This window comes from Oryctolagus cuniculus, chromosome 9 (assembly GCF_051225735.1).
Source record: "Oryctolagus cuniculus isolate XC-2025 breed Fujian yellow rabbit chromosome 9, ASM5122573v1, whole genome shotgun sequence".
Taxonomy (NCBI): domain Eukaryota; kingdom Metazoa; phylum Chordata; class Mammalia; order Lagomorpha; family Leporidae; genus Oryctolagus; species Oryctolagus cuniculus.
The window spans coordinates 2541963-2555018 of NC_142875.1; the positions used below are offsets into that span (position 1 = coordinate 2541963).

Sequence of the window (13056 nt, forward strand, 5' to 3'; positions counted from 1 at the left end):
CAGGTGGAGGAGCGCTGGCCAGCTGCGGCGTGGGCGGCCCTGCTGGGACTTGTGTGATGCTTTCTCACTTCTGACCTGGGGTCTTGGGTTTGGGGAGGAAGCGTGCAGGGCCACGGCCGTGAAGCCAGGAGATCAGTCCTCCACGTCTTCCGTGTGGGGGCAGGGACCCACATGCTTGAGCCATTGCCTGCTGCTCCCCAGGGCCTGCGTGGGCCGGAAGCTGGAGTTCAGAGCTGGCGCGAGGCATCACCGCAGGCACCCTGGTGTGAGGACAGATGCCCGCCCACTGCCGCCTTCTCGCTCTCTCCCAGCCTGGCCACTGGGAGCACCTTCCGTGGGCACTGTCCCCATCCTGGGGTTTATCCTCGGGCACTTCCTGGCACAATCCCACAATCGGCTTCCTCCACAGAGCCCTGGTTCCTTTTCCTGGAGGAAGGTTCTAGAACCCATGACTGGGGGCTGGGTGTGCCCATGGCTGTGCGGGGGTCTTCAGCTGACAGCAAAGAAATGTATGCAGGCACCTGATTCACGGAAGTGGAACGAACAGATAGCTCTGTTTTGGTGCAAGAAGTGTCTGGAGCCCATGCGTGCTTTTTCCATAGTGTGTGTTTCCATGGACTTTTTGGGGACCCCGGTCTGTGCTCTGTACGGCCCTGTGACCGTGAGCGACAGGGCTGCCTTTGACCTGGGCGCCCTGCAAGCTGCGGACAGTGCCCCGGGCAGGGCTTCCCGTCCATGCGCTCAGGGCTCGCCCAGCCTTTCCCCAGTGCCCTTGCCAGCCAGGGAGGCTGCCGCCAGCGGGCAACCCAACCGCGGGGTCTCCTGTGGGCTGCAGCAGGGTCTCGGCTGGGATCTGAGCTGCCAGCTGCTTCGAGAAGCAGTGCAGGCAGAAGTGGGTGTGACTGAGGGTTGCTCCACAGGCGTGGGGCGCGGTCCCTGGGCGGTGCAGACATGCTGGGCACTCCGCGTGCTCGGGGTGGCTGCTGTCCTCGGCACCCGGACACCAGCCCAGGGGCCGACCGTCCCAGGCAGCGTGCGAGGGCCCTGGAGCCGCGGTTTGGGTTTCCAGGCTCACCAGGTCTGGTGGTTTGGTTGAGGGTGGGGACATCTCACCTGCTATGCGAGGGTCTTCAGAAACTCATGGAAAACGCACAACGTGGAAAAACTGTGTGTGGATCTCAAACTGTTATTGCACCCAAGTAAGCTTTCAGTTCCACTTCCCCGGGCGTTCGGAGGCCCCTCCCTCGTGAGCGACTTGCACAATGCGACCGAGTGTTGAGGCCGTGACCTCCGTCAGGGGTCTAAGGCTGGGCCTCCTTTTCCCGTGGATCCCCGGGCGCCGGTTCTGTAGGGCGTCGACCCCGAGCCCAGCCGAGTGGTCCCCTCCTGGACCAGCTCAGCAAGGAGGCGGCAGTGGAGGACGAGGTAGCAGAGCAGGACGGGGACGCCGGGCGGGCATCTCAGGACGGAGCCGCGCACTGTCTGCATTCACTCTGGGGACGTTAGGGTACGGCCCTGGCCCTGTCTCCCCCAACCCCTGCCCCGGGGACACAGCTGGGTGGGGGGCTTCCTGGCATGGTGGCGGTCCTAAAATTCCTCCAGGACTTGATCAGCTTGGCTTTGCTGGGCCTAACAGCTCCCTTGATGCTTGGCGTGGGCTGGGTCCCAGCCAACCAGATTATGCTGCCTGGCTTCCACGCTTCTGTCTCCGTGCAGCTACACAGAAATCCCCTTCTCTGGCCCCTCTTGAGCACGGAGGTCCCCTGGGACCCTGCTACCGAGTGAGCGGGGGCAGCAGCCCCCACCACCAGTCCTGCAGGCATGCTGGCTGTGTCCAGCCCTGGTCGTCTGTCCCCCTGGCTTGCCCCTCGGCTCCTGCTGGGGCAACCAGCTGTGTGCACCTTGCACCACCTTCACCCGGCTCTGCTCCCTCCCCCCGGTGCTGGCAGGAGCTGGCTTGGCCCGGCTGGTGGATCAGGACTTCCGTTTCCTGTGCTGTGCTGGGCAAGCTGAGGCTCTTCCCGGCCTTCCCCAGCGGGGGCTCGACAGTGCTGCCCCATGGTAACCACCTCAGTACCGGCCCTGCCCCCCTGGACTCGCGCCCCGGCACAACCCTCCCTCCCTCATCTCCCAGCTCCTGGGGGCGTGCACGCCACAGCAGGTGCTGCTCCATTGCAGGTGGCGTCACTTAGAGGAAGCTTAATGTGAGGTTACAGACGGGAAAGTCGCGGTCCCCGTGTCGGTGTCCTGAGTGTCAGCCAGATTCCAGAGCCCTCGAAGCCCGGGATGTGTCCTGGAGGCCGTCGGCTTTGAAGTTCCGAGGTCTGAACCAGGAGTGACCTTGGGAATGCACCTGTGTGGTGCCCGAGCCCCAAGCCCCAGCGGGCTGGAAACACCCAAGACGAGGAGAAATCGGAGACAGCAATGTTGAAAAGCAACAAAGTTTATTTGTTGGTTGTTACACAGGATACAGTGCGGGGGCGGGTACAGCTCAGCAGAAACGGGGGAGCCCCCAGGAGAAGCACCGCTTGGAGCCCAGAAATCGGCCCCGACGTATTGCCAACCCAGCGGTCACGAGGCAGAACTGCGGGTGAGGGAGGGGTGCGCTTACAAATGCGCCCGTCGGCGTGACTGGCAGCGAGGGGGCGTGGCCAGGCCCCCAGGGGACCCTCGGGCTGCGCGTTTCCGTCAGGGGCTGCCATGTTGGTGCCACCCCTGGTGGCTGCGTGGTTAGCGGGGCGCGGCTAGTGGGCGGGGTTTCTGCTGTGCTTGGTCCAGAGCGCCTACTGGGTGACGCACGGCGACAGGTGGCTCTGGGTGCCCAGTCTCTTTGGTGGCTTCTTTTTGGAAGGCAGAGGGAGGCGGCTTTCTGGGTCGGCACGTGAGGTAATACGTTAGGAGGGAGCACCATGCTGGCCTCGCCGGCGGCCGCGCCGGCTCACAGGTTCTTCATGCACACCTGGCAGCGGCTGATGTGCGTGCGGATGAGGCCGGCCTTGAGCGTGTCGGCCGAGGGCGAGCCCTGGAAGCTGCGCTCGGGGATGGTGGTGAGCCAGAAGCTGTACTTGTTGGCGTAGTAGTGGCAGGTGCCGCGGCCGCCGTTGCACTCGATGAAGGGCGTGGCGCGGAAGTCCTCCAGGCAGCTGCCCGGCGACACCAGCGACTGGCCACCGCCTTCGTCCCCGGCCGCGGTGTGCTGCGGGGAGGGGGAGGGGGAGACGCGGTCAGGGCCAGGACCGGGCCCACCACGCGTGCTGGCTGACCGCCCTGCACTGTCAGGTTCACTGAGCCACAAGTCAATGCCAGGGGACCCCGGCTTTTTTTTTTTTTTAATTTTTTGCCACCTTAAAGTTCTGCTTTGCCTGCACGCGTTTTTAGCTTCCGCAGGGAGGCCTCTGAGGCCCTGCTGGGAGACGCTGCCTGCGTGAGCCCCGGGGGGAGCTGGGGAGAGGCACTGAGTCAGGTGCACGCACACATACAGGCGTGTGCTGTACACACGTGCAGTGACACGCGCACAGATATGTGCACATACAGGCGTGTGCTCTACACATGCAGACACATGCAGCAACGTGCATGGATGTGAGCACACATACAGGCATGTGCTTGCTGGTACAGACATGCAGTGATACATGTGCACATACAGGCGTGTGCTGTACACACATGCAGACACGTGCACAGATGGAGGCCTCCACCTGGGTCCGCGCCCTCAGAGCAGGCGCACGCCACCTACCATGAGGAAGGAGTACCCGATCCACAGACTCCGCCAGCCGGCTGGGCAGTGGGGGATGGACACGTCCTGGCTGTGGACGGCGATGGCGACCGCGGGGGCCTCACACACGGAGCAGCGGCTGATGTAGGGCTTGATTTCATCCTCTGCCACGGGCATCATGGGCAGCGGGGCGGTGGTGGACAGCCAGTAGGACTTGTCGTTGCGGCTGGCGTAGTAGCAGACGTCGCCGGGGTTGCAGTACAGGAAGGGCATGGTGCTGAAGCGCGCCAGGCAGGAGCCCGCCAGGCCTGGGGGAGCAGGTGCGTGAGGCCCGGCTCCGGCCGCCCGGCTGCTGGGGGCCCGCCGTGGCTCCCACTGCTGTTTCTGGTGCACCGACTACACGCATTTCGGAGGGGCCCTGCTGCTCTGGACACAACGGGCCACATCTTCACGGACTAGCCCCTGTGCTGGGGGAGGGTCTTCACGGCCCCTCCCAGAGGGAACTCTGGCTGTGCCACGTGGCTCTGTCTGCGGGGACAGCCTTGGGGCTGACTGAGTGAGGCATCTCCCTCGCCACATTGGGTTTCTGGGACTGGAACTGGCCCCCTCCCCCCTTCCAGGGTGCAGGGTGCTGTCTGCCCTCCAGGCCTCCCGTGAGGCCATTGGCTTTGCTCCTGACGTCTTTTCAAATTCATAGAAGCTGAGTGCGCAGACTGGGATGGGCGCGGGAGCCTGAGGCTGCTCAGCTTCCAGCTCTGCACTCCGGTCCGTCACTCTCAGGCCTCTGTCGGTCACCCCCTGCACAAACGCACCCCCTCCCGGCTCCCTGTGTCCACGGCCCAGATCTGAGCGGGGAGGAACGGCCCTGCCCGAGGCCTGCAGGGAGGGGGCTCAGTGGACGAGTGAGAAGGCAGACCCTGCAGTGTGGTCCCGAGGCCTGGGGCACAAATGCACCCCCTCCCGGCTCCCTGTGTCCACGGCCCAGGTCTGAGCGGGGAGGAGCGGCCCTGCCCGAGGCCTGCAGGGAGGGGGCTCAGTGGACGAGCGAGAAGGCAGACCCTGCAGTGTGGTCCCGAGGCCTGGGGCACAAATGCACCCCCCCCCGGCTCCCTGTGTCCACGGCCCAGGTCTGAGCGGGGAGGAGCGGCCCTGCCCGAGGCCTGCAGGGAGGGGCTCAGTGGACGAGCGGGAGGCAGGCTCTGCACTGTGGTCCCAAGGCTGTGTCCTTCTCACCTGACCCCACAGGATCGTGGGGGACCCGGGCACCCAGTGGGGGCAGCCCACCCGCCCTGGGCCCCGGGGGCACCTACCCAGGTCCTGGTTGTGAGCCTTCTCCTGGCCCTCGAAGTAGAGCAGGCTGTACCCGCTCCAGAGCTTGTTCATGCCCAGCGGGCACATGGGCTCCTGCTCCGTCTGGCTGTGCTTCACCAGCAGGTAGCCAATGCTGACGCTGCGGCCTGGCATGCCGGGCAGCCCCGGGCTCCCAGGACGGCCGGGCTCCCCTGTGGCCGGGAGGAAGCAGCGCCGTGAGCCCCAGGCCGCAGGTGCACAGCGCTCGTGGCTCCTCCCAGCGCTGGGTCTCAGTGCCCTGCCCCTGCCTCTCCCAGGGTCAGAACCCAACTCGGCTGCCTGGAAAGTCTGCCCAGTGCCTGGCTGTGACCCATGTCCAGCACAGCGACCCTTCAGGGCTGCTCGGTCTCCTGCCGTCCCCTCCCCCTTCCATAGATGGCCCCCTCCCTGTCCCTGTCTCCTACAGGGGAGGGACGCCCCTCTGGTGGTGTCTGGCTGTAGCCCCGGGCTGGTGGCCAGTTGTTATAGGTTGATGATCCCGAATCCGAGACGCCTGGGGCCAGATTTCGCAATATCTGCACGTAGATCCCAGGCTGCCTGGGAGACGGGACCCCGCGTCCTAACACGGAACTGACTTGGAGATGTTTCTGAAGCCATGCATGGCGTGGACATGTCCACTGTGGCGCCACGTCGCACTGGAGCGAGGCGGGTCTCAGGACGTGGGACGCAACCTGGATTTTCCTCCATGTGCGGTCACGCGGCCGCTGTTTAATTTTTAGCACAGCTGCTCAGACCCTCGGCCTCAAGAGCTCAGGTTGATAAGAACGCAGCTCAATTGCTTTTCTGCACGAACTGCTGTTATTTCTGGTCTCTTCCATCCTGCCATGCACGAATAACTCAGAAGCATCGCCGGCCCTCCCAGTGCCCCCGCGAATTCACTTGCTGTCCTTGGGGCCCACTCCCCGGGGGAAGGAAGCCGCCCCCCCCCCCAGGCTCTGCTGGCTGCCACAGACAGGCGGGTGCTGTGAGCAGGAGCCCCGCTCCCTGCCTGTGTCTCCCCTGGCCCCCATCACTCACCTTCCTGGCCGACGGGCCCCTGGTGTCCCATGGGTCCCTGGTCCCCCCGGAAGCCTGGAACAGCAGACACGCCGCCTCTGCCCTGGGGCCCCGCTTTGCCGGGAGCCCCCCGGAAACCTGCAAGCCACCAAGGCAGCGTGAGTGACAGGGCCTGGCCACGCCCAGCACCACTGGTGCCCGGGAGGGGCGCGTGGGGGAGAAAACAGGCAGCCTACCTGGCTCTCCAGGAGGGCCCTGGGGCCCTATCTCCCCCTGCGCCCCGGGAGGCCCCCTCTTTCCCTGGGGGCCCACGGGCCCGTGCTGGACAGCGATCCTCTGGGGAAGTCCTATGATGCCTGGGGACCCCACGGGGCCAGGAGCACCTGGGAGGGAAGAGACAGAGCCCAGTGAGCCCAATTGAACTCGCTTCTTGTTTCCTCCTCGGCGAGGCCCCAGCTCAGCCCAGCTCAGCCCAGCTCCCGGGCTCCCAGCCTGGGACAGCCCCCCGGGCAGGTCCCCCGGTGGTGCAGCAGCTCAGCGAGCGGAGAAGCCACTTACCTGGGAATCCCTGGTCACCCTTGGGGCCCTTGGGGCCTCGGTCACCTGCGGCTCCGGTGGCTCCCGTGTTTCCCATGAATCCCTGCTCCCCCCTGGGGCCTGTGACACAGGCAGGCGTCAGGGACACGCGTGTCCAGGAGGTGCTCTGCTCACCGCTGCCCACCTGTCCCGAGGGCGCCCCTACCTTTCTCCCCGGGGAGGCCGAACACTCCAGGCCTGCCCTGGGGTCCCGGGTCGCCGGCCCAGCCTTTGCTTCCGGGGACGCCCGCAGCCCCTGGACTCCCGTCCTCTCCTTTGCTTCCGGGAAGGGCGGCAGGGCCGGGTGGGCCGGGGGGCCCTCGGTAACCTGTGGGATCGGCGACGAGAGACCAGGTGAGGCAGGGCCCAGAGAGGGGTTACTGGGGGTGTGGCGGCAGCCAGACCCGGCCACGGCTTGGGGGACCCTGGGGGCAAGGTGGCAACGCGAGGTGGCTCTTCTCTGTTTAAATCACGGCAAAGTAAACGGGAGGTGACGTTTACCCACGTGACCGAGGACTGCCCACTGCCCTGTGGCCGTCACCACCCTCTCCAGAGCCCTCCTTACCTCCTGAAACCCCAGCTCCGCCCCCACGCAAGCCCACTCCCGCTCCTCCTGCCCGGCAGCCTCTCAATGTGAGCTCCGGGCAGCGCACGTACGAGGCGGCCACAGGATCTGTGTCGGGCCCAGCGGCCCGAGCAAGGGTCCTCCCTGGTCAGCCTCGCCGGTGAGGGCTGAGGAGCGGCCACCCGACGCAGGGACCCTGTGTGGGCGGTGCGTGCACCTGCCGAGATGCACTCGGGCTGCCCCACCCCTCGGCCAACGCCGCTGCCGTGGACGCTGATTTACAAGCGGCTGCGGGCGGCTCCACCTGCCGGCTCTTTCCAGCAGGCAGTTAATACGCAGTGAGCAAAGGCAACTTAGTCTTGGTGACCGCTGAAGCACAGGGAGGCGCAGGGCCCTGCACCTGTCGCTCGCCTCCCATGCTCTGCAGGGCCAGCCCTGCTGGCCGCTGCTCCTTTAGCCAGTCTGGACACGGTGTGGAAATGTGTCCATGAGTCCACGCACGGTGGTATGCTCCCTGCTTACCTTGCAGGCCGAATATCCCCGCCGCCCCCTTGTCGCCAGGCAGCCCGGAGATGTTGGAGGGTGGCGTGATGCCGGGGAAGCCCTGCAGGCCTGGACTCCCAGCTGGGCCTCGCTCCCCTGGGGAGGACACGGACAAGGTTACCTTGGATACCAGCGGGCCACCCACACCGCCACTGGGGACGACCAGAGCCAGACTCTGGGACACAGACTCGGGGTCAGCGGGCTCCACACTCCTGACTCGGTCTCCCTGGGCTCCTCTGCAGCTCTCTAGGTATGCGCCCACCTCCACATGGACGGGAGCCCCCTTGATGGCTGAGTGGGGGAGGTGGGGAGGAAGTCCCCTGGTCCCCTCTCCCCCCCCAGCCTCGGCTGGCCCAGCTCGGGCGCCATGCACGCTCCTTGTAGAGGCCTGAGCTGGCGCCCTGGGACCAGAGGACAAGCCGAGACCTCACCTGGCACTCCCCGCTCCCCTTTCTGTCCGGGGACTCCCAGGGGGCCTGGGAGCAAGTTCGCCTCCCCTGGGTCACCCCTCTCTCCAGTGGCGCCTGGGAAGCCGGGATCTCCGTGGGCGTCGGCACCTGCAGGAGTGGGAACAGCAGTGATGGTTACGGTTTCCACCAGGCAGCGTCGGCTCTCCCGAGTGAGAACTTGGTGTGACTGGAGAGGCGGTGGCATCGGAGCGCAAGACCCGGGAGCGACCTGTCTGTGACCCCACCTGCTCTATGGGGTGGCACATGGGGGCCTCTCAGATGGCCCAAGCTCATGGGAGCATTTGGGCCTGGAGCCAAGACCCCCTGCCACTCCTCCTGGCTCCCAACCCTCGGCCTTAATCAGGTCTGAAAATTGAACACTATTTAAAATCTCCCTGGCTCACTTGTTGGGCTTGAAAGCCATCAGTGGCAACAGGGTAACTTGAGGGGGGTGTCCCTTCCTTTGCCCAGGGCCACTGGAGTCAACACGTGACTCAGAACACGTGTGTGAACATAGGCACCACACATGTGTGTCAAACACGACTATGTGAATTGTGACAGGTGCAAACATGTGTATGACATGTGCATTGGAACACAGTGTATGTATGACTCATCAGAACATGTGTGTGAATGTATGATGTGCATCAGAACATGTACGTATGACATACATGCATCAGAACATGAGGGTGTATGGATGACATACGTATACCAGAACGTGTGAATGCATGACATACATGCATCAGAACATGTGTATGTATGACACACACACATCCAAACATGAATATGTCTGTATGACACCCGTACATCAGAACCTGAGTGTGTATGTATGACATACATGCATTGGAACATGTGTGTGTGAATGCCTGTATGACATACTTACAGATTCATGTTCTAATAGCAGCCATAGGATTATGGGCGATTTTTTTCTCTTTACATGTGTTTCTAAGCGTTTTTCTCCACTAAACATGGACAGTTACTCTAACTGCAAACAATGAAAGTTGGGTTTTCAATAAAGGGAAAGATACAAGGTTCCTCTTTGTCAGTGCCCAGGTCCTTCCATGTTCTCGGTCCAAGTCCGGCTGACAAACACTGACAGCAAGGACAAGGACGTGGAGGTTTAGGAGGAAGACAGACACGTGAGACCACAGCCTTGCAGGGGCCGTGCCCCCGCGGGCGGCTTCCGGGCAGGCACCGTGGGATGTCTGCATCCCTGGCGCCTGCCTCGTACTAGCTGAGCCCTAGGTTGGGCGGTAGGGCACGGTGAGTGTTCTGCATAACGGAGTCTGCAGCCCCCAGACCTGCAAACCGTCCTTTGTAGACAAACCCCACCCCAAACCCAGCCCAGAGTCCCCGCCCTAACCCCTGGCCTGGCGCCAGTACCTGGAGACCCCTGGAACCCTTTGGTGCCTGGCAGGCCGTGCAGTCCGCCGATCCCTCGGATCCCGGGGAAGCCTGTGGGAAGTCACATGTGGTCTGTCTGTGCACTGGGACCGCACGGGGGCTGCGGCCGGCAGGGGCCCTCGGGAGAACTCGGCCATGTTTCGCTTGCTGTGAGGCCGGCACTGGCAGCGCTCCGACGGCCCCGTGAACGGGAGCCCCGCCCTCGGGCCTGAGCGCTGGGCCCCCAGACCCCGGCACCGTTTTCATGGGCGCTTGCTTAGGAGTGCAGCCGGTGAGCACCTGGTGTGAAAACTGCTTGGAGCAGAGGCCCTGCCATCCCTCCCAGTCCCTCGGGACTCGCAAACGTTTCTAAAGTGGTCACCACGATGGACAGACACCAGCTGCGGCTCTCATCCTTGACCCTGTGCGCGTAGCTCAGTGCAGCCATGCGGGGGCTGGGAACCTGGCACACCCCGCAGGGCTCCCCAGATCTCGCAGGGACACTTGTGAGCGTGTGCCAGCCACGTGTGCCCAGGGGCGGGCTCGGAGGCCCCTCGGGAGGTCTTCATTGGACCCCACGTGCACCTGCCTTGTAGTCACACAAGTCTTAAGGGGCTGATGGAGGGCACTTGCCACGCAGCCACGGCTCTGCCTCTGGATGACCACGTGCGGCCAAGGAAAGTGTCGCCTTACCTGGTAAGCCTGGTGCTCCTGGCCAGCCACGGTCTCCCTTGTCGCCGGGCACTCCGATCCGCCCCGGGTCACCCTGCGGCCCCTGGAGCCCCGTCAGACCGGGGAAACCTGCGGGGAGGGGAGGCCGTTAATGCACGCGCACAGCAGGAGCCCTGTGTCTGGGCCTCCGGCTCATTCCCAGGGCCCTGTTGGCTGCAGCTCCCCGTCGGGTGGGGAATAAGCCGTCCATTCAGCCAGCACGCACGAGGCTTCAGCCCCCACGTTCGAGTCTGGAGGATTAGCACAGCCTTGCCCACTGGGAATCGGCCTGCAGCTCTGTCCTGGTGCTGGCCCCCACGGGTCAGCAGTGGGCCACGGAGAAGGCCTTGAGAGCCTGGCGTCTCCGAGCTTGGGGCTGAATGCAACCTGGGCACAGTCCGCTTCCTGTCACCGACTCGGTCCCCACCCAGGCTGCGGCACGCTCCACGCACAAGGGGGTCTCTGAACAGCTGCGGCCTCCCAAGCCGGCCTGAGTCCTGGGCCCCTCCTCCCACGGGGGGCTCAGGTGTTCCCCACAGCCCAGGGGGTGTCTGCGTCCTGGTGATCTGACCGAAGGCAGAGCTAGAACGGGCGGGGTCTGAGGCCAGTGTCCCCTGAGCCACGTGCGACCATGCAGCGGGGGAACAGGCCACGCGGGCTGCCAGTGCCCTGGGCTCGGGACGCTGGTGGCCGCGGGCCATCTCACCTGTCTGGCCTTTGAGTCCGGGCGGGCCTTGGGCTCCAGTCAGGCCTGTTATCCCTGGGAAGCCGACTTCCCCCTCCACTCCTTTCTCTCCAAAGAACCCCTTTAGACCTGGAACCACAGACGCGTGTCAGTCCGGAGCTTCGTGCCGGGGGGGCTCGAGGGGCCCCGGCTAACAGAGCCCACAGGCCCATGCCGAGGCTCTCCAGGCCGGGGCGGCACACGGCGTCTACCCAACCCCGGCCTCCGAGGAGGCTGCCAGCCGTCTCTCGGGCCGTGCCCCGCGGGGTGGCCTCCTGCCTCCTGCTTTCGCTGCGTCCGCTCTCTCGGCTGCTGGCTGCCACGCTGTGGGGTGCTCACGCAGGACCTCGGGCCTCCCACCGCCAGCACCGTCGTGGGCAGGGGTCCTGAGCCAGGCCCTCCTTGCTCCTGAATTCCTGACTACGGCACGAGGTCACGACTGCCATTTTAAGCTCCTGCATTTCCCGACACTTTGCTAAGCAACCACAGAGAACTAAAACAGAGCCCTTATCGTAGTGATTATTATTATTTTTAAATTTGAGAGGCAGAGGGAGTCAGAGACAGGGAGAGGGAACTCCCAGCACCGGTTCACTCTCCAAATGCCCACAGTGGCCAGGGCCGGGTTGGCCACAGAGCCAGGGGCTGGGAATACATAACCCAGGTCTCCCACAGGAATGGCAGGAATCCAGTCACTGAGCTGTCGCCGCTGCCTTCCGGGGTCTACACTAGCAGGAAGCTGGATCAGGAGCCGGCAGTGGGAGCCATGCTCTGATGCGGGCACTCTGATGCAGGGCGGGCCCCCTCTGGGGTTTGTCACACCTGCCCCTGGGTGAGCTTCCCCGGGGGTGATGTCATAGGTCCCGGGAGGGCCTGGGATCTGCAATTAGGCATCGCAGGTGAGTCAGGGGTGGCCACTTGAGGGACACGCCTCCACGAAGTGGGGACATTCAGTGGCAAACATTTTAGGCGTTTTTCTGGTAACACGTAAGCTTTTGAAAACCTCAGAACAACTTGAAGACCACATAATCCCCTGTATTCTGTCTTATTTTTAAAAAAAGCTATTTGAGAAGCAGAGAGACAGACAGAAAGGGCTTCCATGTGCGGGCTCACTTCCCAAGTGCCCACAGCAGCCACGACCGGGCAGGCGGTACTTAGCAAGTTCTGACCGCCTGGCCGGCAGGTGCAGGTGCAGGCTCGGGCTGCGGGGGAGGGGTGATGGGAATGCAGCACGTACCTGGGACTCCAGCGCTGCCCTGCTCCCCCTTCAGGCCTGGGCTTCCTGGGAGGTCTATGGTGTCCCCAACATCACCTGCCACAGGAACACGTGACGGTTAAGGGCACCGGCTGGGAGGTGGCGAGCTCGCAGGGGCGATGGGCTTCAGTCACCACGGCACCTGCAGGCGCTGTCCCCTCCGAGCCCAGGCCCCCGCTCTCGTGGTCCCAGCACACTCACCGAAGTCTCCCGTGGGGCCGAGCTCGCCGTACAGGCCTGCTATCCCGGGGGCGCCCTTGTCACCCTGGAGGGAGGGACACACGAGCCGCATCAGGAGAGTGTGGGGAGGCAGCTGCCATCTCTTCATGTGTGTGTGTGTGTACATGTGTGCACATGTAATGTACATGTGCATGTATGTGATATGTAACATACATCACTAAGTTTACAGAAGCTGTGATGCAGCACCGTGGGCTCCCTCTTCCCCGGGGACATTTCACACTGGCGTGGCTGTCACAACCGGTGAGCCACACCCGGGTTCCTCTTATCCCTGCCACCCCTCCTGGCCCGTAGCCGTCAAAGTTCTGTGTCCAGATCGGGGGCTGCTTCTGTGTGATTTCAGCTCCCACACGAAAGGGGGAACACGCGGCGTTTGTCTTCCTGGGTCCTGCAGCCCAACCACAGGCCTGGGTTCCTTCTCAGAGCTGCGTGGCTCCATAGACACACGTGTTTCTTATGCAGACGTCGGCCGACGCACACCCTGGCCGAGGCGCACGGGGAGCAGGGGCCTCCATCGCAGTGGGTTCATGGCCCCTGGGCACCTGCCCGGTGGTGGGCTCGCTG

General features: G+C 64.0%; 1 protein-coding gene across 1 annotated transcript in view; it reads right to left on the reverse strand.

Moving 5' to 3' along the window:
• Positions 1-2425: 2425 nt before the first annotated feature.
• The window catches only part of COL4A2 (collagen type IV alpha 2 chain), a 136694-nt gene continuing 126063 nt past the window's right edge, over positions 2426-13056 (reverse strand). The window contains exons 35-48 of the mRNA XM_051849971.3: positions 12457-12520; positions 12238-12312; positions 10986-11093; positions 10262-10369; positions 9569-9640; positions 8171-8296; positions 7719-7835; positions 6798-6959; positions 6614-6712; positions 6292-6438; positions 6077-6193; positions 5020-5211; positions 3731-4017; positions 2426-3196 (exon numbers count right to left, since the gene is read on the reverse strand). Of these exons, the coding sequence (XP_051705931.2) occupies positions 2939-3196; positions 3731-4017; positions 5020-5211; positions 6077-6193; positions 6292-6438; positions 6614-6712; positions 6798-6959; positions 7719-7835; positions 8171-8296; positions 9569-9640; positions 10262-10369; positions 10986-11093; positions 12238-12312; positions 12457-12520 (1932 nt within the window). The 3' untranslated portion in view covers positions 2426-2938. The remainder of the gene's footprint in view (positions 3197-3730; positions 4018-5019; positions 5212-6076; positions 6194-6291; positions 6439-6613; positions 6713-6797; positions 6960-7718; positions 7836-8170; positions 8297-9568; positions 9641-10261; positions 10370-10985; positions 11094-12237; positions 12313-12456; positions 12521-13056) is intronic.